The sequence below is a fragment of the Electrona antarctica genome (genome assembly GCF_951216825.1).
Source record: "Electrona antarctica genome assembly, chromosome: 9".
Lineage (NCBI taxonomy): Eukaryota > Metazoa > Chordata > Actinopteri > Myctophiformes > Myctophidae > Electrona > Electrona antarctica.
The window spans coordinates 19003156-19029242 of NC_136790.1; the positions used below are offsets into that span (position 1 = coordinate 19003156).

The following is a 26087-nucleotide window of genomic DNA, read 5'->3' on the forward strand; positions in this document are numbered from 1 at the left end:
CAAAAAAAGCGTATTACTCCCGGCTCCATCTGACACATGGAGGTTCACAGAACCGCTGTTGTTTAGACCTTGGTCTCCCAGAGCTAAACCCATGCAGGCAATATCTTCAACACAGTACTTGAAAAGAAGGAGTTAGGGTACATACTTAGGCCTACGATAAGCTGTTCTCACCAAATTTCTCTTTTGGGTAACAGGCTAAAAGGTTTGCGAGCCATTGGGAACATACATGATAGTAACCATGTGCATATTCACAGACACAAAACCCCCAAGTATTCTGAATGCATACGCTTTTCTTCCATTTTCACATGTGACACTGTCGAACGATAAAGTATAAAATAGGGTGGTGGTTGACAGTAGAATAAATTACAAATACGACTGTGTTGGCTTTGTTTCATCTCATCCAAAGTAAACCCCCTGCCACGTCTGTACTGTATAGCTCTGCATCTCATCTCTATCTTTAACTCCATATCGTTCTGTCCCTCTCTCTCCCACCGCTTGGCTCGCTTTGTTCCTTTGTTTGTAGTTTGTACACTTTCCCACAATACATCTCCCCCCTCTCTCTCTCTTCCTTTCACTGACTTTCTTGTTCAGCTTTTTTCTCCCCGAGTTTTGAAATCATTCTCTTTTCAACCTATTTTCTGTCTGTCCATCCCTCCGTCCGTCCAAATCACTGTGATACATCGAAAGCTTGAGAATAAAAAAAAAAGGCGAAGACACAATCATCAAGTGAGAAATAACAGTTTCTTGTCAAATTCCCCAGCACTGCCCCAAGCTACAGATTGCCTTGCGAAAGGCGTAAACAACTTTAATTCTACCGTGAACGGCTTCTAATACTTTATCTATAACTTTGTGGCGTGGCGCACCAGAATCCACAAGCTCACATCACGTTGCACCGTCACACCACGGTGAAGTGAGTCAGGCTCGATGGGCTTGGAAGCGTGACGTGATCTATTCGGTCTGATAAGAGCAATACACTGGAGGAAAAACTAAAAGAAACTGGCTTTGGATCAGGCTGATTTCATCTTGGAAAATAGGTTGAAAAGAGATTGAGAGTAAAAAATAAATAAATAAAATAGGTTTAACAAGAAAGTGCAGTAAAGGGAATGGAGGGAGAGATATACTGTAGGCAGATACTGTAGGTACTGTAGATAGATAACAGGTCTTTTGAATTTAGATTATCATGCATGCATACTGTACTGAATATAAAAATCACACCCGTGTGAACTGAGTGGTGCAAGGTCTTATATAGCCTGATCAGCTGTGGTCTGACGTAATGTCAGTGACCATAGTAACCATGCTCATTCTTTTGAGGGACAGGTACACAAACACACACACACGGGTACTAACAAAGCCAGTTGTTGGAGTGGTTTGCACCACTCAAAAATATGATAATTCTAAATCTCCTGCTGAGCACAGAGGCTCTGGTCAACTCACCATCATTTTGTCACTGTCGGGCAGAAACTTTGTATCTCCATATTCTCTAACTTTTGTTTGTGTGTTTGTGTTTGTTTTTTCTTTTGTTTTCTTCTTTCTTTTGTAAATTAACACTCTACTTGTCTAGTCTTACAGTGTCACACAAAAAGCATCAAAAGTAGCAGATCCACATTCCACAAGCTGAAATCATCGCGAAGTTCTGCTACTTTTGCAAAAAATATTTGAATCCTAAAAGCTAACAGCTTTGGACACATGAGGTTTCCACCTGACAGAGAGATTGAGATTTGCATTCAAAGGGCCTGGCAAATGCCAACACTTAGCCCTTTAGTGTGGACAAATTGACTTATACTTAGCATTCTGGTTAAACTATATGATCAATACTCATATAGCTTTAGATATAATGCATTCTGTGCAGTATGAAACACATGGATATGATTCAGATACTGTACGAGATTATGATTCATTCATAAGCTCCCTCTGTCCCTGGGGTGACAGTAAAAGCCAGAAGCTGCGTGTTATGTTCCACTGCACAGCGCTGTCTAGAAGTGTGTGTGTGTGTGTGTGTGTGTGTGTGTGTGTGTGTGCGCATGCAGATATGATAGGTACAGCATCATTTTTTCCCCTCAGGACTTTGGTCATTAAGATAATACCACACTCTAAAGATCCTCTGTGTCTCATTGAAATCTGAGTGTATCCAATGTGGTTCCATTAGTTATATTAACACTGATGACTTCACGGTGTGCACGTGTTTTGTACAGTACCAGTTGCACTCTTCCTGCTTAAACGGCTGAGTTAGATCCTACCGAAGGAGTGAAGATCTTAAGTCGATCTGGATTAAGAGCGTCTGCTAAATGCCTAAATTCTAGATCATAATTATCGTTGTTGTCGGGCAGAAACATCGTATCTCCATATTTCTCTACTTTTTTATGTTTCGTTGCAGATAGCTCCTTTCAAGCTTGTCCTTCAAAATAGCATATGGACAATCTCACACCACCTCGCGATGCAAGGCTTTGTGAGGCCAGTGTGGAGATACCCCTCCCCCCAATCTGGCCCTTAACCTGCCACGGGGTCCTTCTCCCAGTTGGACGTGCAGCGAGGACCTCCCTTGGGAGACACTCGGGAGGCATCCGTACTAGATGCCCGAACCACCTAAGCTGGCTTCTTTCCAATTCAAGGAGCAGCGGCTCACCTCTGAATCTCTCTCGGGTGACTGAACTTCTCACCCTATCCCTAAGGGAGATGCCAGCCACCCGTCTGAGAAACCTTGCCGCTTGTAACCGCAACCTTATTCTTTCGGTCATGACCCCATACTTTATGACCATAGGTGAGAGTAGAACAAAGATTGCTTGGTAGACCGAGAGCTTTGCCTACTGGCTCAGCTGCGGTATACAGCGACTGCAATACCGCTCCTTCTGTTCTGATTCTCAGGGCTGATCCCCTGCGCTGTCCTCCCCTCACTCGTGAACAAGACCCAGAGATACTTAAACTCCTTCACCTGGGGAAAAGTCTTATTCCCTACTTGGAGTGCACAGTCCATAAGTTTCCTGCTGAGAACCACATGGCCTCAGACTTTATCCAGTACCAGCACCAGCAAATTCTCTCTGCCTTTTTGCAAATCCAGGTGTTCCAGACTTTGTATCTTTAAATCTCTGGACAGAAAGCGTCAAGAGCTCAAAATCTCACTATAGCAGGGGCCCCCTGCCAGTGGGGGGGTCTGCTTTGAGGTGGGGGGTCTGCTGCCTGCCAAATACTAATTTTAGAGGTCCTTGACATGAAAAAGTCTGCAATGGAGCCCAAGAATGTGTGTGAATATATTTATTTATTTTTGCTTTCTGTAATAGTGTTCTTTGCCCAGCACCCCATGCCCAATTCTGTGGATTGGACATGCATGTCTCCTGTTTTAATCTTTTAAGCTGTGTGTGTGTGTGTGTGTGTGTGTGTGTGTGTGTGTGTGTGTGTGTGTGTGTGTGTGTGTGTGTGTGTGTGTGTGTGTGTGTGTGTGTGTGTGTGTGTGTGTGTGTGTGTGTGTGTGGACAGCCCTTTATTCTGTGCTGCACAGAGAGAGAGAGTCACTGAGAACAGATAATGAGACCTGATCAAAGAGTTGGGTTTTCATTCGCCTGCACTTATGACATGAATGATGGAATTATACTCAATGTTATGACTGAGAACCGCGGGGTGGACAAATCGACAAATAAAACGATCAGTAGCCTATAGTTCAGTTAGTTCAATTTGCTTTAATCCTCCAAATAGCATGTTTCGGCGAGTAGCCTGCATCCGAGCAAGAAATTCTCTGAAGGCTACACAAGAGAAACACATTAGTTGGGAGGATTAACCCTAGATAGAACACTAACGTTGGGTGAATTGTCGGGTACACCCGAAGAATTGTAATTATGATTTTTCATAATGTTGCTGATGTCTGAGGTGGGTGGGCCCTTCATGGGTTCCTTCAGAATGCTCACTGATGTTGTAGAGGGAAGGTTTCTTTTCCCTAGCTGCCCCCATCCCTGTTTCTGAGCAGTGCTAACCGCTCCGTATAGCTTTGTGTGACGTTCTTCATCATACATCACCATGATAAAAAGGCACCGCTCACTTCACACAAGTGTGGTTGTTTTTTGAGGGGTGCTATAGCCCCCCCTATGCCCAGCTTTGAGTGTGTGTGTGTAAACACAAACATTGTGTAAACACAAACATTTGAAGACAAAAGTGTGTAAACACAAACATTGAAGACAAAAGTGAGGACGCAAATTGTGATTGGCCAGAATGAGATGATGTATGATGATAAGAGCGCCCCTCACTTCACACGGGTGTGACTTTGTTTTTTTGCAGGCAGGTCTTCGAGTGATTTTTACCGATCGCTAGTGATAGTGATTTATCTTTTTAATTTCAAGTTGAAATGAGTACCTCAAATTTTTATGAATTTATGATATCGGGTAAACATATACCCAACGGCATTAAAGCAAATGGCTAACTATTGATATTACATTTTTATTTTGGAAGTGTTTCTTTTTAATTTTTTAACTAGCGCACTTGCTCCATATCATTGCTGGGCAGAAACTTATTATCTCCATATTCTAACGTTTTTTGTGTTTTTTCGTAAATTACCGCCATACTTGATCACACAAGCGTCACACAAAAGCATCAGAAGTAGCAGATCTATACAGTTTTGAGCTTGTAGATCTGCTACATTTACAATTATTTGAATCCTGAAAAGTCACGGTTTTGGACATACAGTATGAGGTGTCCACCCGACAGACAATATCATGTGGAATATACTGTAGGTGAACGTGTTTTGGTTTCCCCATAGACTTGGCATATGACGTAATCTTCAAAAGCCATGCATTGGAGGGGCTAGTGCATTTTAATAATAGGGAACATTTTTTGGACATATAAGCCTTCCACCCACCGGCGACGATATAGCCGACTATCCCACCTTGACAACAACATGGGATCCCAGTCCCACCATGGCTGTAATGATCAATGGGTTTATTGATTATCTTTTTTCTTTCTTTTATCCTCCAGAAAATAATCTGTTTTTTTTCCTCACACTTACCAAGAGATGAATGATGATGAGGATGAATGGTGTGCCATCGCTGTGAAGTCTCAAAGGAATAATAACGAAATCATTCTGCTTACATTATATTATCTTTATTACCGGTAATTTGACCTCTTAGCCTGATTTGGTGTCATGGGCAGGTTGGGTTAGTGTCTTCAATAATAATAATTCTTATATACCGGTACATCACAAAACAAAATAAATAAATCGAAGATTTGGATGGAGGTTGCGAGTGGAAGAGTTCCTGAACTCATTAACTGCCAGAGTTTCTCTAGAACAGCCTGCAGCCACTGCAAGTGTTTTTGAGAATCTTACAATAAATGCAAACTCAAAAAAGAAGACAAAAAACAGCCCCCCCCCCCCCCCCCGACCCACCCCCCACCCCAACCCCAGAAAGGTAAACTACACAGCTCTCATTACTCTGTATTGTACACAACACCACTTGACAACATCAACTCGGATAAATAAATAAAAACAACAATATAAATAAAACTAAAGCAAAATCAACCCAGAGGAGATATTGAAGGTAGAACCTCAAAGAACCTACCCCATATCTTTTCAAAAGTAGAGTAGTAGAGTACTGTACTCTTTTCAGGAGTACAGTATGATGAAAGCTCATTCAGCCAGTGTCTCTGTGAAGGTGAGTTTTCAGATTTCCAATTAAATATAGGGTGATCTTATGTTCTGTCCGGGAGGAGATGGGGAGTCAGTGCAGTGAGAGGAGAAGGATGGGTGCGATGTGATGTATGCTCTGAATGTACAGAAGAGCCTTTGAAGGCTCTTGCTAGGGTCGGGTGTGAGAACTGAGGAGTGCATTGCAGTAATCTAGCTTGCAGGAGACAAGTTTCAGTTTCTCAGAGTCTGACAGAGTGAGAGTGTGGGACGGGAGTTTGGAATTTTTTCTGAGGTGGAAGAAGGAGGTTTTACAGAGATCTTCAAAAAGGCTCCCCGAGCCTTTAAAAATCTTTCAGTTCCGATTTTCTCAAGTTCTATTTTTCTTCTCACGCTCATCAATCTGACTCACTTCCCCTGTGCTGGTGTGTCGTGCAGTCAGATCTCCTGCAGCGCAAAGCCAGCTCTCTGTCGAGGATTGTAGCAAAGTGGTTTTCCGTCTCTTTGTATCCCTAGAAGACTAAACGTTTTAGCCGGGGTGCCAGTCACTCAAAATTTGAGAAGACCTGTGATGCATTTGGTCATTAAGGGCCACAGAATGAGAGGTCTGCTCTGCCGGAAACATCGCAAAATAAAGTTATGGCCATTTGTGTATACCACACCATAGACAATAATTATAAGATAAAGATTTCTTTAAATTTCATCATGCTTTCTCGGGCGTCTCGCCCGAGAGGCATCCTAACCAGATGCCCGAACCACCTAAGCTGGCTCCTTTCCAGGCGAAGAAGCAGCGACTCTATACCACTGGAGCGAGCCCACAATGAAAAACATGATTCACGATTCTGTGCTCTGTATCTCTGCTGTAACGCGAATGGCGCTGAGCCGGCTCAATCGAACTTTGCAACGTTCGGCATGGCGACTCGCTCGCTTTAGCTCGTTCGGCGGTGCCTCTCGTGGCTCAAGTTGGCTTGAGACGGCACGCCTCCGTCGCGGCCCGGGTTATAAGCACAAGCGGTTTAGGCTTTGGTATGTCGCAAACAAGCCTACCTCGATGATGTCACTGAACAGCATGAAGGGACACAAGGACCGACCCATGACCTCAGACATCAGCAACACAATGAAAGTCACATAACCATAAAATGAGTGTTCTATGGTTAAGAACTAAGCCCGATTCTACAAACGTTGTCACACTTTCAAGATGTTGTCAAAAGAAAAATATATATATACATATAGCAGATGTACAAGCTCAAATAAAACATAAAAATAAGAGAGTAAAATGTAGTTGTAGACTTGCAGTTCTCTGGGGGGTTTGATTCAGATGGTGCGGTGCGTTAAAACTGCAGGAACACTACTTGTCCATGTTTTGTCCGATAGTGGGAACAGAAAGCAGACCTGTCCCAGATGACCTGAGAGGTCGGGATGGTTCATGATGTATCACAAGATCAGAACATGTATTTTAACCCTGTACCCAGCACAGTGTGCTTTATAAACCATCAGTATAGTAGTTTTTTCTTTTAAATCAATTCTTTGAGAGAGAGTGAGCCAGACAGGGAGCCAGTCTTCAGCAGTCTGAAAAATGAATAGTTCACGGTCACTCAAACAAACACAATGTGTCTCCCTCACATCATGTCCCTGGCATTTCCTCTTTTCATTCCAGCATCTTTCTTCCCATAACCTGATGTTATTATATCCATTATCCAGTCTCCAGTGGCATAACACAATTAAAAATCCATCCCCAGTGCACCTCAGCTCCAACCGTGCACGGCGGGTTTATCACAACATCGTTTATTTTGATCGCTCGACAATTATTATTATTTTTTTTTAACATCTGTCTTTCATAATGTCAGATATGTGTCTACAGAGTTTTGTCCCAAATGGGCTGCCGTAAAAGATGAGCTGCCGATAAACCCCTCCTCCATGCTAGGAGCTACAGTGCTCTATAGCCCCCTTCCTATACAAACCCATTGTAACTTCAAACTTATCGAAAACACTAGTATTTGCTTCTGGTGAGTCATGCTATACCCTAGTCCTAATATTATGTGAGGGGGCCATGCTTTTTCAAATACCTTTTTCATATATTTGTTTTTTCAAATAGCTGGAGAAAGTTATTGAAAGAACACGGCCTCCTCGTAGTAGGAGGACAGTGTGAGTCACCAGAAACAAGGACGAGTGTTTTTTGTTGAATCTATCATGGTTAAAATGGAGTTTGAAGTTACAATGGGTTTGTAACTTTGTATAGGAAGCAACTTATAAACTGTCTGTGGGGTGAACACAAAAGCCCGAGTCAACATTAAAATGACCCCATGCATGTTTGAAAGTGAAATATCCCATTAATTTGGCATTGTTTGGATATAGTGAAAGAGCGAGGCTGTCTGGGTTTACTGGGGTCAAGAGAGGGAGCATGTGTATTGAAGGCAAAGATGTCTACAGTCAAAGTTCAAACCTGCATTTCATCTGTTGATCAGTACCGTCTTCCGCACAGCTACATGCAGGCAGTTCATCTCTATTGACTAAACGGTTAGGCTACTGTTTGGATATAGGATATAGAGTCTCTGTGAGTGTCTCTGTGTTTACTATGGGGTCAAAAGAGGGAGCACGTGTATTGACAGCGAAGCTGCCTACAGTCAGACCTGTTCTATGAACACAATTCTTCCCAAGAGCAGTGTAGGAGGCGTAACTTAAAAAGGTAAAAAACATCTTTGCTTGGAGATGGAGAGAAAGTAACTAAGTAATGTAATCATGTACTGTACAATTTCGATGTTTATTATTATTCATTTTTACTTTACTGGAGTATTTCCAATTTTCAATACTTGTACGTCACACTCCACTATACACCTGTATATCTGTTGGCATATGCGCCTGTTTGCTTCCACTGCCACCCCAGCACCAGAGGGCTCTGCTATTACTATAGCTGTCTATTGTTCCGAGGAGGAGGAAGAAATGTAGTCAGAGCCTGAACGCTAAGATAAATATTATATTCTCACATATTCTCATTCTATTATAAAACATTGGTTCAATCCATTCGTGAGTTATGTGACTGAAATTTGTTTTGGCAGTATTTACCCTTTAGCAGGGAAATCTCTCTCAATGACTTCTATATTTTCAAAAGTGTTTCCCAGAAGCACGTCTCGAAGCCTGTCATCAGCCTGATGGGGAAACACCAGCTGTTTTTAAAGCTGCAATCCGTAATGTTTTTTTTTTGGTCCTTCCACCTAGGATCCAAACCACAAAAAATATACTAAAGCTACAATGTAAAGCCTGTTTGTGCACAGGGCATATAGCTCTTGGTATGTGTGTGCACACACTTTGTCCTACACAAGCATTACATGTATGACAATGAATGGACAATTTTACGTCATAGTGTCTGAGCAAAGTGTCTATTTTACGTCATGATGATGTACGATGATAAGAGCGCCCCTCACTTCACACGGGGTGATTTTTATTATTTTATCCCACGATTTGTATAACCCATTTTTCGCCCGTTGCCAATATTGCCTAAGCTGTATACTGAGCACTACTCTCCCTCTGCAAACCTGGGAAGAGCCCCAAACTGAGCTCATGCTTCCTTCAATGCATGAGGAGTGAGCAGGCCGCTTCACCTGACAGGGGGGGGTTTCCCCGGTAGGACGTGGTGTGTGGAAGGAACACGTCATTCCAACCAGCTCCTTTCCCCTCCATCGGGCGCCCCGGCTGACCAGGGGGAGGCAGTGTAGAGATCAGTATTACTGCATGTTTTTGTGAGGGCACCTAGGGCTCCAATTTCGTCGCCGCCATTACCCGAGACGCGGCCCGCAATTCAGCCGCTGCCCGAAAATTACGAATATAGGAACTTGCTCTGTCCCTTAATGGTATTTTGGTCAAGCGTCACCCGCTATATTTTTTGCCGACACCGGTATTTGCGCCTAGAGGTGTGGTCATGGGCGTGTTGGCACGCTTTCCCCTAAATTGCTATTTTGGTCACACACATTTATACCCATAAGCCGTGCCAAATTAGTTTGGTAGAGCGGCGCGGGCTGCGCGCCTGCATGGAGATGTCCTTAGAGTAAGGCTACGTCATCTCTCCTTATTCTCCTATACGCATCTCTTTGTAATTTTCCTATAATCAGCAGAAGTGAGTGCCTTCCTTGTGTCCATTGGGCCTCATGCGCCAATAAGTTCCTAACTTTTCCTCTTACATTTCTTCCTAAGTGAATTCCTAAGAGAAGTCCAGTCAGATTCATTAAACGTTCTTAAGTAGGCAGAATTGTTCGTAAGCATGTTCTTATGATGATGAATCCAAATCCTCGTAACTTGAAGGGGTGTGCCAGTTCATTCAAATTATCATAGGTAGACGCCCCACATATCCCAATTAGCATCCTAATTACCATAGTGAACCGCCCCACCAATCCCATATAAGGCATTGGGAATTCACTTTCCTACCTGTGTTCACCCAGGTGGGTGTGGTTTTGCATGACTCCATGGCCTTGCCTGCAGTCACACCTGTGTGTGATTGCAGCACACAAAAATCACAGGACCTCACACACAGAAATAAAGTTGAGTGAAGTCAAGAATACCTAAACTAAAGTCTAAAAAACACCAGACTCCAAACATTAAAAATCAATAGTACTGTAGAGGTACTGAAGTGAACAGAACATTTTCAATATTCATGAATGTATTTTATTATTTATCTCACAATAGTCAACTTTCTTATGTGGTGGGTATGTTGCTTTTGTTTGGGTTGGGTTGTAAACTCTAATCCAGTGGTTCTCAAACATCAAAGCAGACCCCCATATGAAAATATTTTCTGCTATTTATCAAAATGTTTCGAAAATCTACAAGCTCAAAATGGGCAGTAATGGGACGCATTTGTGAGCTTGTAGATTTGTAGCTATTTTCAAAGTATAAAATGGGATTAAAGTGGTAAAATGTTCCATATTTTGCTGTGGACTGCCTGGAACTTCCTCAAGGACCCTTTGAGGTCCTCAGACCAAACTTTGAGCATCATGCAGAGGGCACTGTTTTTCCTTTATGTTTTCAGATTGCATTTAAGAACAAAAAAGGCACCCTAAGAGTGCTCCACAGTGTGCGTAGATTCTGTTCTTACCTACGAACAAATCACAGCTAAGAAAAGATTGAGGGATCCCAAAACCTTCTTAAAAACTTCCTAAGTGGGTCTAAGAACAAATTTCCTCTTAAGAACTTCTTAATAACGGTTGGCGCATGAGGCCCATTGTGTTTATAATTGTATAGTCAAAGACTATGCGCGATTCCACGCATTTGTTCGTTCAGTTTCATCATCCCATAGCAACGCAACACTCTTCCATGGGCTATAGACCATAAGGCTATGAAGCAATATAGCACTGGGCATAATGGGCAATGGATAAGGGATCTCTTAAAGGCAATGGCATATGTGGCATGGTGATTGGTTTAATTATTGTAACGCCCAAACCACACCTATGCATAATATAATGGGTAACGGAGGTGTTTTAGGGATTTAGACAGGTAACCAAAATACCAATTTTAGTGGGGGAACACCCCTTCCCCACTGCTAAATCCCAAAACAGTGTATTTAGAAAGATGAGACGAAATTGGAGCCCCTAGTACCTTGGGGAGAACATGCAAACTCCACACAGAAAGGCCCTTTCACCAACCCCATCTATAGGGTTCTGGGGATCTGAATGTTGGCGAGTCACAATACATGATATGAAGAAGACCGATGCCTTCCACAATCGATGCCTCAGGAAAAGAGGCAACAGCGCTATACCGACATGCACCACCGTACCACCACCAGGAACATTTCTGAACCAAATATTGGGGCCAGTAAACCTGGACACAGATCGTTGATGCACACAAGTTTACAGGAAAGAAACTTAAGAAATAGCATTTCTGCTGTGATTACTCGTTTATATATATACACCTTTATCAGTTCCAGACAGAACCAGGACCCTTGCTGCAATCCTACACACAATTTGATATCTGTAATTGAAGGGCTGCAGTGGGAATCGAAGTCTTGCAGAACTGCCCAATTTCTGAATGAATCACACATCAATATTGTATGCTGTAAAATTCAGAGAGTTCATTTAACTCACAGTTAATCACATTTGAGTTACAAATGGATAGAATAACCTCTTGAACCCAAACATCTCTATTCTAGGAGGAACATTCATTTATTTATTTGTTTATGGTATGCACGTGACATCATCATCATACCCGGAAGTTATGCGCGGCAGACATACAGTACACTACACACACAGCCTTTCATTGGGGAAAAAAAAAATATATATATATATATATATATATATATATATATATATTATGATAATATTGTGCTCTCTACTTTGAGTGCTAGTGACTAATGTCTAATTACAACAGCTGTGAGATACGAACCCTTGAAACATACCTTAGTTACGTCACGAAGAATGGTGGTCCCTAGACGTAACCAAATCTGTTTCAATCACTAATCCTATTGGGATTGAAGTAGAGACGCCATGAGGTGCGCTCACCACTGGCATCACCACTGGCCATGCCAATGACATCATCACTGGCATCACCACTTTTTCATCACCACTGGCATCACCACTGGCATCACCACTGGCGATGCCAATGACATCACCACTGGCGATGCCAATGACATCACCACTGGCATCACCACTGGCGATGCCAATGACATCACCACTGGCATCACCACTGGCGTATATTATTAGGGTAGGTTTACTCTTATAAGCTCTCTAACACAGCATAAAAAAGAGATACACCTAAAATAATCATGAATGGTTGCAGCTTTGATTTTCAAGCAACCATTTTTTCAGATTGTATTTAAAGGAGGAAAATGTAGCACATTCCCTTATATGCAGAGGAAGTCCATTCCATTTTACACAGCCCTGTACTGAGAGGACATTTTGGCCGAATGTTTTTTGCCGGTGCGACACTTCGCAGTCTCCTCGAGTTGTTGCTCTGGTACTGATTCCCCTATCGGGCTTTCGTTTGATGAATTCACTTAGGGGGGGCGGGCGAATAAGGCATTGGTTTTCATTAATTTCAGCACGATATGAAAATCAATGTTCAGTTAACCAGTTAAAACTGTGAGACCTAAATCTCTTTTGCAGGACTGAACTGGGCAACGGGCAAATACGTTACACATTTTACACAAAGAGCAAACACAGACTACCAAAATAACTTGTATGAGAGAAAATACAATTTGGTTTATAAGGTTAAAACAATAAAACACATTTAAAGGGAGCAACACATCAAAGTAGGAACTGCAACTGGTAAGAGATTCTGCATTATATTAATCATTTTAAACCTCATTAACAAGGCCAAGGATTCCTGTTTTACTCTGGTCTGAATATCATTCCAAGACCAAAGGGCAGAAATACATTTAACTATTTTCCATGTGTTTGATCTGAGGTTAAAAGAGTTTCTAATTAAATTGAATTTGGAGCAAATATAAGCTGGGAGATTACCATGGAGAGCTTTGAAGATAAGTTAACACAACCAGTACTGTAACCTGTAGAGATGAAAAAGGCCAACCAAATAGAGAATACAGGCAAAGTTTGGCTATGTAGTAGGTCAGGCAAATATGTAACTTAACAAGAACATTTCTCAAAGAGAAAACCAGCACTCACGGAACTCTCGTTTTAAGGCACTTTTAATTATTCTTTTAATCAGTTGACATAGTATGCCGCAGAGCAGCAGTACAACGAACGCGTTTCGGCGTTTAAGCCTTCATCAGCGTTGTCTATCTGCTGGAGACACCGGAAGTGCCACATTTTATAGTCTCCCTAGGAGAGACAGTACCTCTGACCCATGCAGACATCAATGAGTTCTCAGCCAACTTGTAACAAAAGTGCAAACCTAACAATTCAGAAAACAACTTTATAATAGACGTCAGAGTCCAGGCAAATATGTAGACAGGGAGACTGAAGTCAAAGAAACTATATAGGTTTCTTGGCCATATCGTTTTCTGGGTCAATGAATTACTGGTTGAATGCATGGATTGATTTGAAATGTCTTAACTGAAAAATATCCCTGGAGCAAAATTCAAATGATTTCTTCAAAGAAATATCACCCCATACCATAGCCATGGAGAATACTCAATTATCATTGGCTGGGTGTCTGTGACTCTCAGTTAACTGCACCTTTGACGTTTAACAGCCTCATCACCTTATTAAATTAATATTAATATTCATTCATTATTAAAACTAACATTAGCTATGGGCTATTTTAATTGATGGTATAAGTGGCCATAGTAAAAGCAGGATAATCCTCTGAGATTAAAATAATATATATAATCCTCTATCTGACCTTGTCAGTTATCTGCCATGAATGGTCTGCTGCTGCATATCGTCTTTGGCGGGTGGAAACCTCATATGTCCAAAACGGTTACTTAAAAAAAATGGATAAAGTAGCAGATCGACAAGCTCAAAAGGCCGCATTTCGAGCTAGTGGATCTGACCTGTGTTGATTTTGTGACACTGTAGTTAGTAGCTATGATCAAGTAGGGCAGGGGTATTCAACTAGATTTGGTTGGGGGCCACAACTGTACAACAATGATTGTGTGTGGGGGGCCGCACAGTGTGTGTGCTTTGGGTTCTCACAATGCATTTTGTGCTCAAACACTAAGATTTAAGTATATATAATTCAATATAATATAGATGTTGACCTATTTGACAGTGCATAAACATAATTGCCTTGACGTTAACGACTGTCAACGAGCATGGACACGCACGCACGCACGCACGCACGCACGCACGCACGCACGCACGCACGCACGCACGCACACACACACCCACGCACCCACACACACACACACACACACATAAAGGATACAGTTGTAGCCACTCCCAGTGGGGGGGGGCCCACAGAAGTAGGGCATTACATTAATGAAAAAACACAGAAAGTTATAATATGGAGAGAGGTTTTTTTCCCCCCAACAGCAACGATATATAATGGTCTGCATTTCTATAGCACATGAATCCAAAGCACTCAACAGTGTGCATTGTATTCACCCATTCACACCCATTCACAACCTGCTCATCGGGAGCAGTTAGCGGTTCAATGTCTTGCTGAAGGACATGTCCACGTGAAGCCAGGAGGAGCCGGGGATTGAACCTTCCCATTCCCAGATGGCTGCTCTGCCTCCTGATCCACTGCCATCTGTTACTTACGGTACTTAGCGCTACAAAGTTTGAATTAGCCACATGAACCCTACAGTGTCCCTGTTGGGGCATGTCGTTGTGACCATAGGTCGCATTTACCATGAAAATGAAAACCTCTCTACCGTCCGTCCGTCCGTCTGTCACTCATGCCTCCATATATGGTCATGCCTCGTGACATCACGTATCCAAATATGGTCACGCCTCGTGACATTACGTGACATCATGAAGACCCTTAGATCTCCATATAGGGTGCCTTGTGATACGTCACGCCACCATATATATGGCCATCTCCATATATGAAGATCCCGACACTGACCTCATCTAACCCTGGATAACCATACATGGAGAAGACTGGATCATCGTCCTAGATCTGCATATTGCGGCTAGCCACTCTACATCTGACCTCAAACCCTTAGATCTCCATACATGGAGCTCCATATGTTGATCCTTCCCCCACCCATTCTTCCTGTCATTCCATATGTTGATCTGACCTCATCAAATCCTGTACACTCAAGACATGCTCCATATATGGCCAGTACAGAATTCATTGTTGATCTGACCTCCCATGCCAAAGTGCCAGTGCTCGCCCAGCAGTCTGCCGTCACCCAGGCGGATGCGCGCACGCAGCCTCGCCCTTTAGGGCGAGGTTTCTTCTCGCCCTCAGGGCGTCTTACTGGTAATAGGCGTAAGATTCCACAAAAACAGCAGAAATATAAACTCACAGTGCGTCGTGCATTGTGATGCGTTGTGAGCTTGTAGATTATTGGTGTAGAGGAAATAACGGAGAGGACTATATTGTTGTTGAGCCTATTAGAAATGTGCAAACACCAGTTGGCCTTCATCATGTCAACTGTGGCCGAAACGTTGTACCATGTAATATCTTCTGTGTTTTAAAGTAAACCAAATACTCCCCACAACAGCACTATTCTTTTGAACGGTCACTGAACAATGGAATATTGTTGGCAATCATGTAAAATATCCTTCTAGTGCTATGCATAGTCAGTGGGGTAAACAAGAAACAATAAGATCAGATAAACTGTATTGATCCCGCGAGGAAGACCTTTCCCCACAAGGGAAACGGTGTCCTTTCTGTAATTAACTGTTTCGACTTCCGAGCTAATTAGCTAATCCTTCTTCATTTGAGCTTTCGCTCATACAAACATCCAAACATCTTTACGGATCCCTCCTTCTCTACAGAAAACCAGCCGTCCTGGAGTCCAGCGAGCTCATTTAGATTAATCACACAGCAGTCACTTGGGAACTTGACAGAATCTTCATGCCGTTCAGAACGGGGGTTGCAGCTCATAGTTTTGTGAGCCATTTTCGCTTTCACACTTGTTTACGCGGCTTCCTTCTTCTCTGTCTCCCCACTGGGTTACAATCCTGTCATTCAAGCTGTGCCTGTGGGGAGCTACCAGCTGCCGGTGGCAGAAAATCAACCTCGATGAGCCAGTAAACTGGCACACAATCGACATAAGATTGCTTTGTCTCTGCTGGTTTCAACCCTGTCAGACATTATGTGTAATTCCATATTACTGTCGGACCGCGGTGGCTATTTGTTCTAATCAGGCGGGCCCCCGGCGATCCGGAGCTGTGTGAAACCCCATCTGATCCATCTGAGGGGTGTCAAGAGATCTGCATGAAGCTAATTAAACATCTTGCCCTACCGTTGCTGTCGGGGTGGGGGGGGGGGGGGGGGGACTTGGGTCTCCATATTTCAACTTTTTATGCAGTTTTGAAATACTTTTACAGAATCAAATGATTTATGGTCATGATTCATCATGCAAGCCATGCAAACTTTATTTGTATAGCACCTTTCATGACATGAAATGCAGCTCAAAGTGATTTACAGAGCAATAGAGAAAAAAAGCAAAGGCGTAAAACAACATTAAAATAATAGCAGTAAAATGCAATAGTGAGGACATGAATAACAATAAGTATTTTAAAAGCTCAACTAAAAGCTAGAGTGCAAAAGTAGGTCTTGAGCTGTGCTTTAAAAATGTTTACAGAGGCTGCCTGTCGGAGGTATAGTGGGAGTTTTGTTCCACGCTGTCGGCCCGTAGAAGCAGAAAGCTGCTTCACCTTGTTTTTTTGCCATTTTTAGGCACATCGAGCAGGCCAGCAGTGGATGACCTGAGGGGGTGTTTTGGGACTATCTAGGCAGGCAGTCATGTAGATAGGAAGGTGCGAGACCATTGAGAGCAATATAAACAAGTACAATAATTTTCCTATCCTAAAATCCTAAAGACAACTGGGAGCCAATTCAGTGAATCCAAAACTGTGTGAAGTGAGGGGCGCTATATATACATCTTTTATGACGTAATTATAAGGAATTCATCCATCCATCCATCTTCAACCGCTTATCCGTAGTCGGGTCGCGGGGGCAACAGCTCCACTCCATTATAAGGAATTATTTAAGGAAAAACAAACTATAGGAAAATTAAACCTATAGGAGGGGCTAGCGCCCCTCAAAAAAGAAAATACACTTGTGTGAAATGATGGGTGCTCTTATCATCTTACATCATCATACTGTACATCATCACATTCCGTGCTCAGCCAATCAAGTGGCTACTGGCCAATCACAGTGCATCTTTTCCGGGACTTGTCAGACCCGAACATCCGCTCTGTGACGCACGCGGATGCTTCCGCTATGCTTTGCAAGGAATCTCGGTAAAGCTTTGATTGATTGATTGATTGAAATATTTATTAACAGTTTGCAGAATTACAATACATTTCAAGCACAAACTCAATACAAAGACTGTTAACTGTGAGTGGACGACCCAATTAAGCATTACACTTGTTTACAAGAGGGTCCACCTTGTTCAATTCATCAAAACATTTAGAGACGTACAAATAGACACTTCTATATAGTCAAAGAACAGAACAGGAATTCATCATAAAGGAGGTACAAAGGGAAAAGAAACATATACAGTGAGGGGAAAAAGGGATGGGGGGGATTCAGATTTTACGGGGGCCAGTTTCGAATTGCAGCCGTCCGTAGGTGCCCTTTGAGAGTGGTTTTGAAGGAGTCAAGGGATTTGCATGTCTTAATGTCGGGCGGGTAGGGCGTTCCACATTTTGGTGGCATAGGAGCGAAAAGCCCCCTATCGAGAACACACGCCCCAGACCCAGAAGAGGCATCAACCTGTATATGTCTATGCTTGTATAACCCTTAAGCCTCAGATGGTAACAACTGAAATTAAGAAGATAATGGCCTACTTCGTCATATAGAGTGTAACACAAACGTGTGACAGAAATAGCAGATCAAGCTTTATTTGAAGATAAGTGAAAGTGTGTATGCAGGACTTGCAGGTTCTATAAAATTTCAACACGAAGTACCTTGGTGTCACGCTTGACCGAAGCCTCACCTTCAAGCCACACATCCAGCATGTTGCTGCCAAAACCGCTGTGCATGTAAACGTCCTGAAGAGACTTGCAGGCACTGGGTGGGTGCAAATATCACCACCCTGCGCACCCTTACCCTTGCCCTTGCATACCCCGCGACCATGCACGCTGGGCAAGATATACGCTGTAGAGTGCACTGCTGGAATTTTCCTGACCATGAAGCTGCATATGAGCCAACAAGCCTGATACCCTCGCCTGATATGCCAACCAGAGACTAAAATGCAGACACTTCTCCAATCTCCACACACCCTTGATGGATTGACTGCTGGAAAAAAACAATGGTCCAATTCAAAGTCCATGTTGAGGCAGTTCATCAACTGCCCTTCAACTAATCCTCCTGGGTGCGACTTACCACGGATTGCCGGGGTCAACCTCAACAGACGTCGCTCTGGAGTAAGACCCGTGAAATCTATTTGCATGTGATTGGAGTGTCTGCCACTGATCTGTGTGAATGCGGAACACAATCTGTTGAACACCTCCCCGATGAATGCTCAACCTTCAACTCACCACATGGAGTCAGTGGCCTCATTGAACTGGATGACGATAGTACCACTTCTTGGTAACAATTGCCTGTGTAACCCTATACACAAATGAATAAAATCACACCCGTCTGAATTGATCTCATTCCGATCAATCACAATTTGCGTCCTCACCTTCGTCTTCAATGTTTGTGTTTACACAAACACTCAAAGCTGGCCATTCAATGTTTGTGTTAACACAATGTTTGTGTTAACACACAAACCCTCAAAGCTGGACATAGGAGGGGCTAGCGCCCCTCAAAAATAAATACAATTTGAACTAATGAAATGTATTAACGAGAGCTTGTGACTAAATAATGACTTCCATTTCCTCCAAAGTAATGATTATTCTCTCCTCTGAAATGCTTTTTCTCATACAATTTCACCTCATTCCACTATTTGCCAGACTGGAACTAGTGAGAGAAACTACAATTTTGCACACGTGTGTGAGTACGTGCATGCGCGTGCACAGGCTTGCTCGCTGGTTTCTTCTTTGAGAGATAGACACTGACAGAAAGACGGTGATGACTTGATAAGACAGACCAGGTCCTACAGTACGATGGGAGCACAATGAGATTGGAAGGAGGTAGGGCCTGCACACCATTATTTTGGTAAATAATTACTTTATTGAATAAATAAACAACGTTTCGATCTTGACAGATCTTCGTCAGGTCAGTATACTGACCTGAGGTCAGTATACTGCCCTGCACCCACTGTCGAGGTGCGTGTAAATAGGTATTCTCTGAGCACAATGAGATTGGTCACGTGTCTGTCAAAGAAGGCAGGGCAAAGTTGACTTATTAAGACAGATAATGCAAGGAAAAGAGCAGAGAGGTCACAAAGGACAGGGGGAGAGCCACGAAAGAGCTGTATAATAGGTTTGAAGATGGGTACAAAGAGGTGATGGAGATAAGGCCATCAGCAGATGCTTGAAAGGAGAGGATAAGTGCGAGAGAAAAGGCCAGTGAGAGAGGGGCTATTTTTTACCCAAGTTGCACTGGTCCCTGGGGCCCCGGGCAGTGCTGGGGGTTTCCGCTCCTTGCATTGCTTTGTCCACTTACTGATGACCTAAATCAATAGACCATGAATCTATATAATATCCCGGCTCGCCATATCATCGGTTCAGAACATTAACTGAACTCAAGTCAAGGTCACTCACGTCAAGGTTTTCTTTTGAGTGCACCAGAGTCGCTCGTGTTTTATTTGATTTGTTGGAATTTAAATTGAGTGTATTATGTTGTATTGTTTTCTCATCCCCAGGCAAGCACACACCGCATCCATTTTCAATCAATATCTCATTGAAATGCTAATGAATGTTACAGTCGTTATATTTTTCATTTTTATGACTAGGCAATGTTTGCTTTGTGGAGACAATTTGAGAAAAGGCAATTTGATGCAACAATAGGTCTATTAGGCATCTCCCGCAACGAGCAGTAATGCCAATGAAAATGAAAAAAGTTTTTTTACTACTGAGAACATTTATATACATGTTGTATTTTAACATTTGCTCCAACTTTAATGGAGTCCCTTCTCCAAAAAGACAGTAAAAAGAGAGAGATCCTCACACATGGCCACATGGGTCACCGATTGACTGAAGGAATGAGTCTGTCAAACAAGTACTACGTCCCATTGAAATGGATCTTGGCATGGAGCCATGTAACGCCATGTCTGTCCACTCAACTGGACCATTTTCTTTTTCCAGCAATGGCGGATCGTGGAGCCTCTCAATAGTTCCCTGAAAATTACTTAGCAACATACCCCAGCAGTGCATTAAAGTTGCAGCAGAATATACCAAATGATGGAGCCAACCAACTGAGGTACTCTATGTCAATCATATGATGATCAACGGACAGCAGACTTCAGTTGACTTTTTTAGAAGCTGATGGAGCTGACCTGTTCTGACATTCCATATGTTGATCCGACCTCATCAAACCCTGTACACTCAAGACACTGCCCCCGCTGCCACCCTTGTATGGAGCTGACCTTTGTGCATATTATGTCACATTATGTACAACATATATGTGACATAATATGTTGGACATACAGTATATGTCTAGCATATACGTTTTTTCATATAAAGTTATTTCCATGTGGGACAGTATTTGCCTCTGAAATGTACTGAGTACAAGTATTGCAAATTGGAAATACAGAATAAAGTAAAACAACCTCAAAATTGTACTTAAGTACAGTACTTGAGTAAATGTACTTACTTTACACCACTGAATTCCAGCGTTAGGTAGCATTAGCAAATGAGCCTAGGCTAGCCACCACAGGAAGCTGCAAATCTGGCTCATTGGAGTTCACTCCAGTTTAAATTCCAGACGAGTACATCCCGTGAAACCTTAGCTGCTGAGTATTACAGTAGTGCGGGCTTATAGGGCGCTCAAAATTACTATTACTTCCAGCTCAAATCTCATTACTGGGATCGGCATGGGGAGATGTTTTGTTTCAGCTTTTGATCTTTTACCCTTAAAAGGACAGCCATGCTCTTTCTCTCCTCCATTTTTTTTCGCTCCTCCCTCGCTTTAGTAAACCAGACAGATAGTTAATCGTCGGCAGGGCGGGCCCGTTTCGTGGAAATGAGGGGGGCGGTGGATTCAGATAATCCTAATGTTGCTTTGCTTAAAAAAAACGAGAAAAAAAAAAACTATTAAAACACAAAGCTCTATAGTCAGTGGTTATCAAAGTGCGGTTCAAGCAGGGAACCTCGGGCTTCCTTCAGGGGGTTCTAAATGGACTCCCTATACCTTGGAGCAGTGGCTCTCAAAGTGGGGTCCGGGCACCTCCAGGGGTCCTTGAGGGGGTTACAGGGGGTTCCCAGCAGAATGCTTTTTTTTATCTTGAAAAAGGTAAGGTTTTGCAGCCAAATATATTAATTTGGGGGTCCTTGATATGAAAAAGCCGGAGAACCACTGCCTTAAATGTGCGTAACTCTGGGCGTCCTTGAGCCCATGAGCTCTAGTGTAAGACAAGAGGGGTGTATTTTGGTTATTGATTGTGCAGAGCTTGTTGTTTGAAGTGGCTTCGGCATGAATTGCCATCAGTGGATGGATGGATGGACCACTGTTGAACAGAAATGGCAGACTACATTCACCAGTTAGAGCTGTTTTGACTGTTTCTGGGGAATAAGTAACCTAATGAGGCATGTCTTTTTCACCCACAATGAGCTCATTTACTGTGTGTGTGTGTGTGTGTGTGTGTGTGTGTGTGTGTGTGTGTGTGTGTGTGTGTGTGTGTGTGCGCTTGTGCGCGTGCGTGTGTGTGTGTGTGTGTGTGTGTGTGCGCAGTGCGCTTGTGCGCGTGCGTGTGTGTGTGCTTGCAAGCGTCTGTGTGGCCCAAGTGATATATACGGTTCAGTGGAGGAATTGGCTTAGCCCTGTTATTTCCATTATTAGCATTCATTATTTTAATGAGCCGTTGTAATGCAAAACCCAGTGCTCGTCGTGTTCTGCTGAATGTTCCCAGGATTCTTTGGCACGAATGCACATGATGCACCATGAAAGCTCACAGCATTGGTACACAGCGTCAGTCGGCTTCCTGATAATCTTGTGTACAACTAAGCCATGCGTGAATTGCTCTCCTCTCCCCCTGTCCTTAAGTGTGCCTCCCATCAGGAAGCCTCGAGCCTCGACATCTTTTGCACAAGCTCCTCTGACGCACCCAAATAAACTCTCTCCCACTCACTCCCGCTCTCTCTCTCTGTCTCCCTCCACATGCACACAGGCTGCACTCTCGCGCTCACAGGCATGCACACGAACGCGCACACAAACGCACACGCACACACAGGCACACACGCACACACTCACAGGGTTTCTATTTGCACCTACAGATCCTCGCTTTGCCTGCATGCCTTATCTCCATTATATAGTACAAATCCCTATTCTACGGGGGGACATTTGCGGATACACTCGCACTGCAACGCAACACGTTGTGAGATGGCTTGTACATTATGCTATTTTTGGCAAAGACAATTGATGTAGAGGGTGGGTGGGGAACGGGGGGAGAGCTGCACAGAGCCACCTCAGCTCAAGTTCACTGTATGTACAGTACAGAGCGTTTAAAGTGCTTAATGTCCTCCCCTGTCCTGGTTTTTCCTATAGCAGAAACTGTTCTGCTGCTATCTAAAGCTTGCCTATATCACTGCTAAGGGTAACATCGCCTGGCAGGTCACCTATAGCTGCTATAGCAGTACAAACTCAGGGGAACTGGTGTATTTAAGAGAAATAACGCAAGAACCAACACCAAAGATAAATGCTTATCCGTAAGAGGGGTGCGTCTATGGAACAGCCTGGATAAGGATCTGAAAATGTGCTCATCACCAAATTCAAACAAATGTTTAAATCCAAGGTAATAAATAGATATGAAACATTAGAGTATCCTAGTTAGAAATAAGTATTAGTAAATATTAAACCAAATAATTAAATACATTTAAATATATACAAATTAAATTATTAGTAAGTAATGTATAAATATTACAAAGAAGCAGTATATAGAGTACAGTATATAGATGGCAATACTTCCATATTATTATTATTATTATTATTATTATTATGTTATTTTCTTAGTTTACTGTCTGACAGTTTTGTCAGCTCTATTATTATTATTATTATTTCTTTTTTATTTGGTTCTGTAAACCAATAGGGTAGGCAATTATAAGCTTTTAGCTTCAGCCTACACCTTTTCGGGCCACTCAAGTGTATAATGTATTATGTATTGTTATACATGTGAAAGGTTTGAAATAAACTAAACTAAACAAACAGCAACTCGGCGATACGCTTCGTTGCTTCGTACCTTATTGTGTAGCTGCCATGCAGTGTGAGCGCATGAATTTATCCTGAACGTTATTGTGAGGGCCTTATATGAATAATGCAAAGCCATGCACAAAGGATTATGGGCCTGCGACACTCACGACGGTCATTCAAGTTTCCGTCGCTTACACCAAATCTTTCTCCACTTGTCTGTCTCGCTCTGAAAATCTCCACCCGCATAATCTGTTGATGTGTATTTTTAAATCTGGCACTAATCTCTTTGAGTGGCATACCTCAGTGGACGAGGTCAGGTTTCAGAGACTTTGTGATAGCCTACATTTTATATTAAAACATGGACTGCCACACACAAACGCGCACGCGCACGCGCGCGCACACACACACACACACACACACACACACACACACACACACACACACACACAGCCGCGCTACGAGCATGTAGATCTGCTATTTTTTACAGTGATTTTACTGTGTGTAGCACAGACTGCATGGATTCCACTGAGAATAGAACTCTTCTGACAGCGCATGCCACCATAATCAGGTCCAATCATTTAGTCCATCTTACGCTACTGTGCTCAGGGGAATCACTTATAAAACATTCTACTGCGCAGAGTGCACTCCCTTTCCATCACGTTGGACTGTATAACTCTATGCCACGACAGCAGATGCATGCAACAGTGGACGTGACACTACTGTTTGTTTTGGTAGAAGATAAAGCTCAACTTCAGACTTTTTACAACAGAGTAAGTCATATGCAAACATCTTTGTCCAGAGGGGCACAGATGGACAATTCGAAATAATTAGCCGCGAACGCTCCCCGCGTGTGTGTGTGTGTGTGTGTGTGTGTGTGTGTGTGTGTGTGTGTGTGTGTGTGTGTGTGTGTGTGTGTGTGTGTGTGTGTGTGTGTGTGTGTGTGTGTGTGTGTGTGTGTGTGTGCGTGCGTGCGTGCGTGCGTGCGTGCGTGCGTGCGTGCGTGCGTGCGTGCGTGCGTGCGTGCGTGCGTGCGTGCGTGCGTGCGTGCGTGCGTGCGTGCGTGCGTGCGTGCGTGCGTGCGTGCGTGCGTGCGTGCGTGCGTGCGTGCGTGCGTGCGTGCGTGCAATTGCCAGCAAGCTATAACTACATCGTATATTAGCCATTTCTCTCTGGTATTGATTTTGAGCTTAATTTGAAGGTGAGATAAACACATTCAACCTGATTTTGATCTGAGGCCCGTGGAACCTCCGAAGATGATTAGTCAGCACCTGATTCAACAGAAAATATTTCCGATGAAGATCATTCACCGCTTAATGCAGCAGAAGATCATCACCATAGGTTGAAAACCAGTGGTCGCTCTAGCGCATTGAGAACCGGGGATAGACCTCTCACGCTCTTGACGGGCAATAAGCCTCTCTGACCTGCAGTATACTTACTTACTTTATACTTATTTCGGGTACAGGCTTTAGACATACTATTGGTCCGACTGTCATTAAATAGACAACCTACCTCAAACACTAACCGCAAGGATGGGAGCAGCGCATGTCTGACCGTTATTTCCCATGTCGGTCCGTTGGTGTGTCTAATCTACGTGTGCATCCCACTTATTTCTTCTTCATTTTTTTCTATCTGTTCAGGAGGCTTGGGAGACCTACGCCTTCCTGGTGTTCATGGTGTTCTGCGTGGTGGGCGCCGTCTACCTGTACGCCATCCTGCCCGAGACCAAGAACAAGACATTCATGGACATCAGCCAGAGCTTCGCCAAGATGAACAAGATCCCGGTGCCGCCGCCCGTCCAGGAGATGGAGTCGGTGCTGTCCATCAAGCCCGGCAAGGAGGAGCCGAGTGAGGAGGGAGGAAAAGACGGCGCCGCCGACATCGTGGAGATGGAGAGTTCCTTCTGACGGAGAGGAAAAGAAGAAGACACTGCTGTATGTGTCGTCTGGTCCGGAGACAGGGTTGGAATCCTATAGCTGCTGCTGGCACTGCCACTGCTGCCAGGCTTTGACGTCAGGCTTTGACGTCAGGCCTTGATGCCCCATGGCTTTGATGCCAGGCTTTTGATGCCAGTCTTTGATGCCAGGCCTTGATGCCAGGCGGTGACGTTTCACATCATGAACATTAGTAGCTGAAAAATTTCAAAAACATTATCAAAAATGTTGTTGTTTTTTTGTTTTTTTTAAAATAGCCTACTATCTACAAGTGTTCTTGCAGATCGGCTGTTTTGGGAAATTGTTGCACACAAAAAAGACATTCAAAACATTTTTAAAAGGTTTTAAAACATTTCCTTTTTTACATAGTCTATTTATTTAATGACTGAGATCAATGGTCATCTTAATGTGTAACATAGGCATTGTTTTTTCAATGTATAACCCTTGCCTTAATGTCTGTCATTATGTTTTATACAGCTGATGTAGACCATGTACATAGTTTTTGTATGTGTATGGTGTGTGTGCCTGTGTACATTAATATATGTCAGTGATTCTCAACTTTTTCAAATAAAATACATTACATATGAAAATAATCATATGTAAGCATTGAGACAAGCGCATGACATTTAGGACTTAAGGCATTACATTTTGTTTCACTCGGTTCCACACTGATGTATATTAGTGGTGTCAAAAGTAATCGATTCAACAATGCATCGCGATTCGGCCGTGCAGCAATGCAATTCAGCGCAGCA

The 26087-nt window shown here is 43.1% G+C and overlaps 1 protein-coding gene across 2 annotated transcripts in view; it reads left to right on the forward strand.

Annotated features, from left to right (window-relative positions):
- Positions 1-25878, forward strand: part of slc2a9l2 (solute carrier family 2 member 9, like 2) — a 249194-nt gene extending 223316 nt beyond the window's left edge. For both annotated transcript variants that reach the window (XM_079511357.1, XM_079511356.1), the window contains exon 13: positions 25042-25878. In XM_079511357.1, coding sequence (XP_079367483.1) covers positions 25042-25308 — 267 coding nt within the window. In that variant the 3' untranslated portion in view covers positions 25309-25878. The remainder of the gene's footprint in view (positions 1-25041) is intronic.
- The last annotated feature ends 209 nt before the right edge of the window (positions 25879-26087 follow it).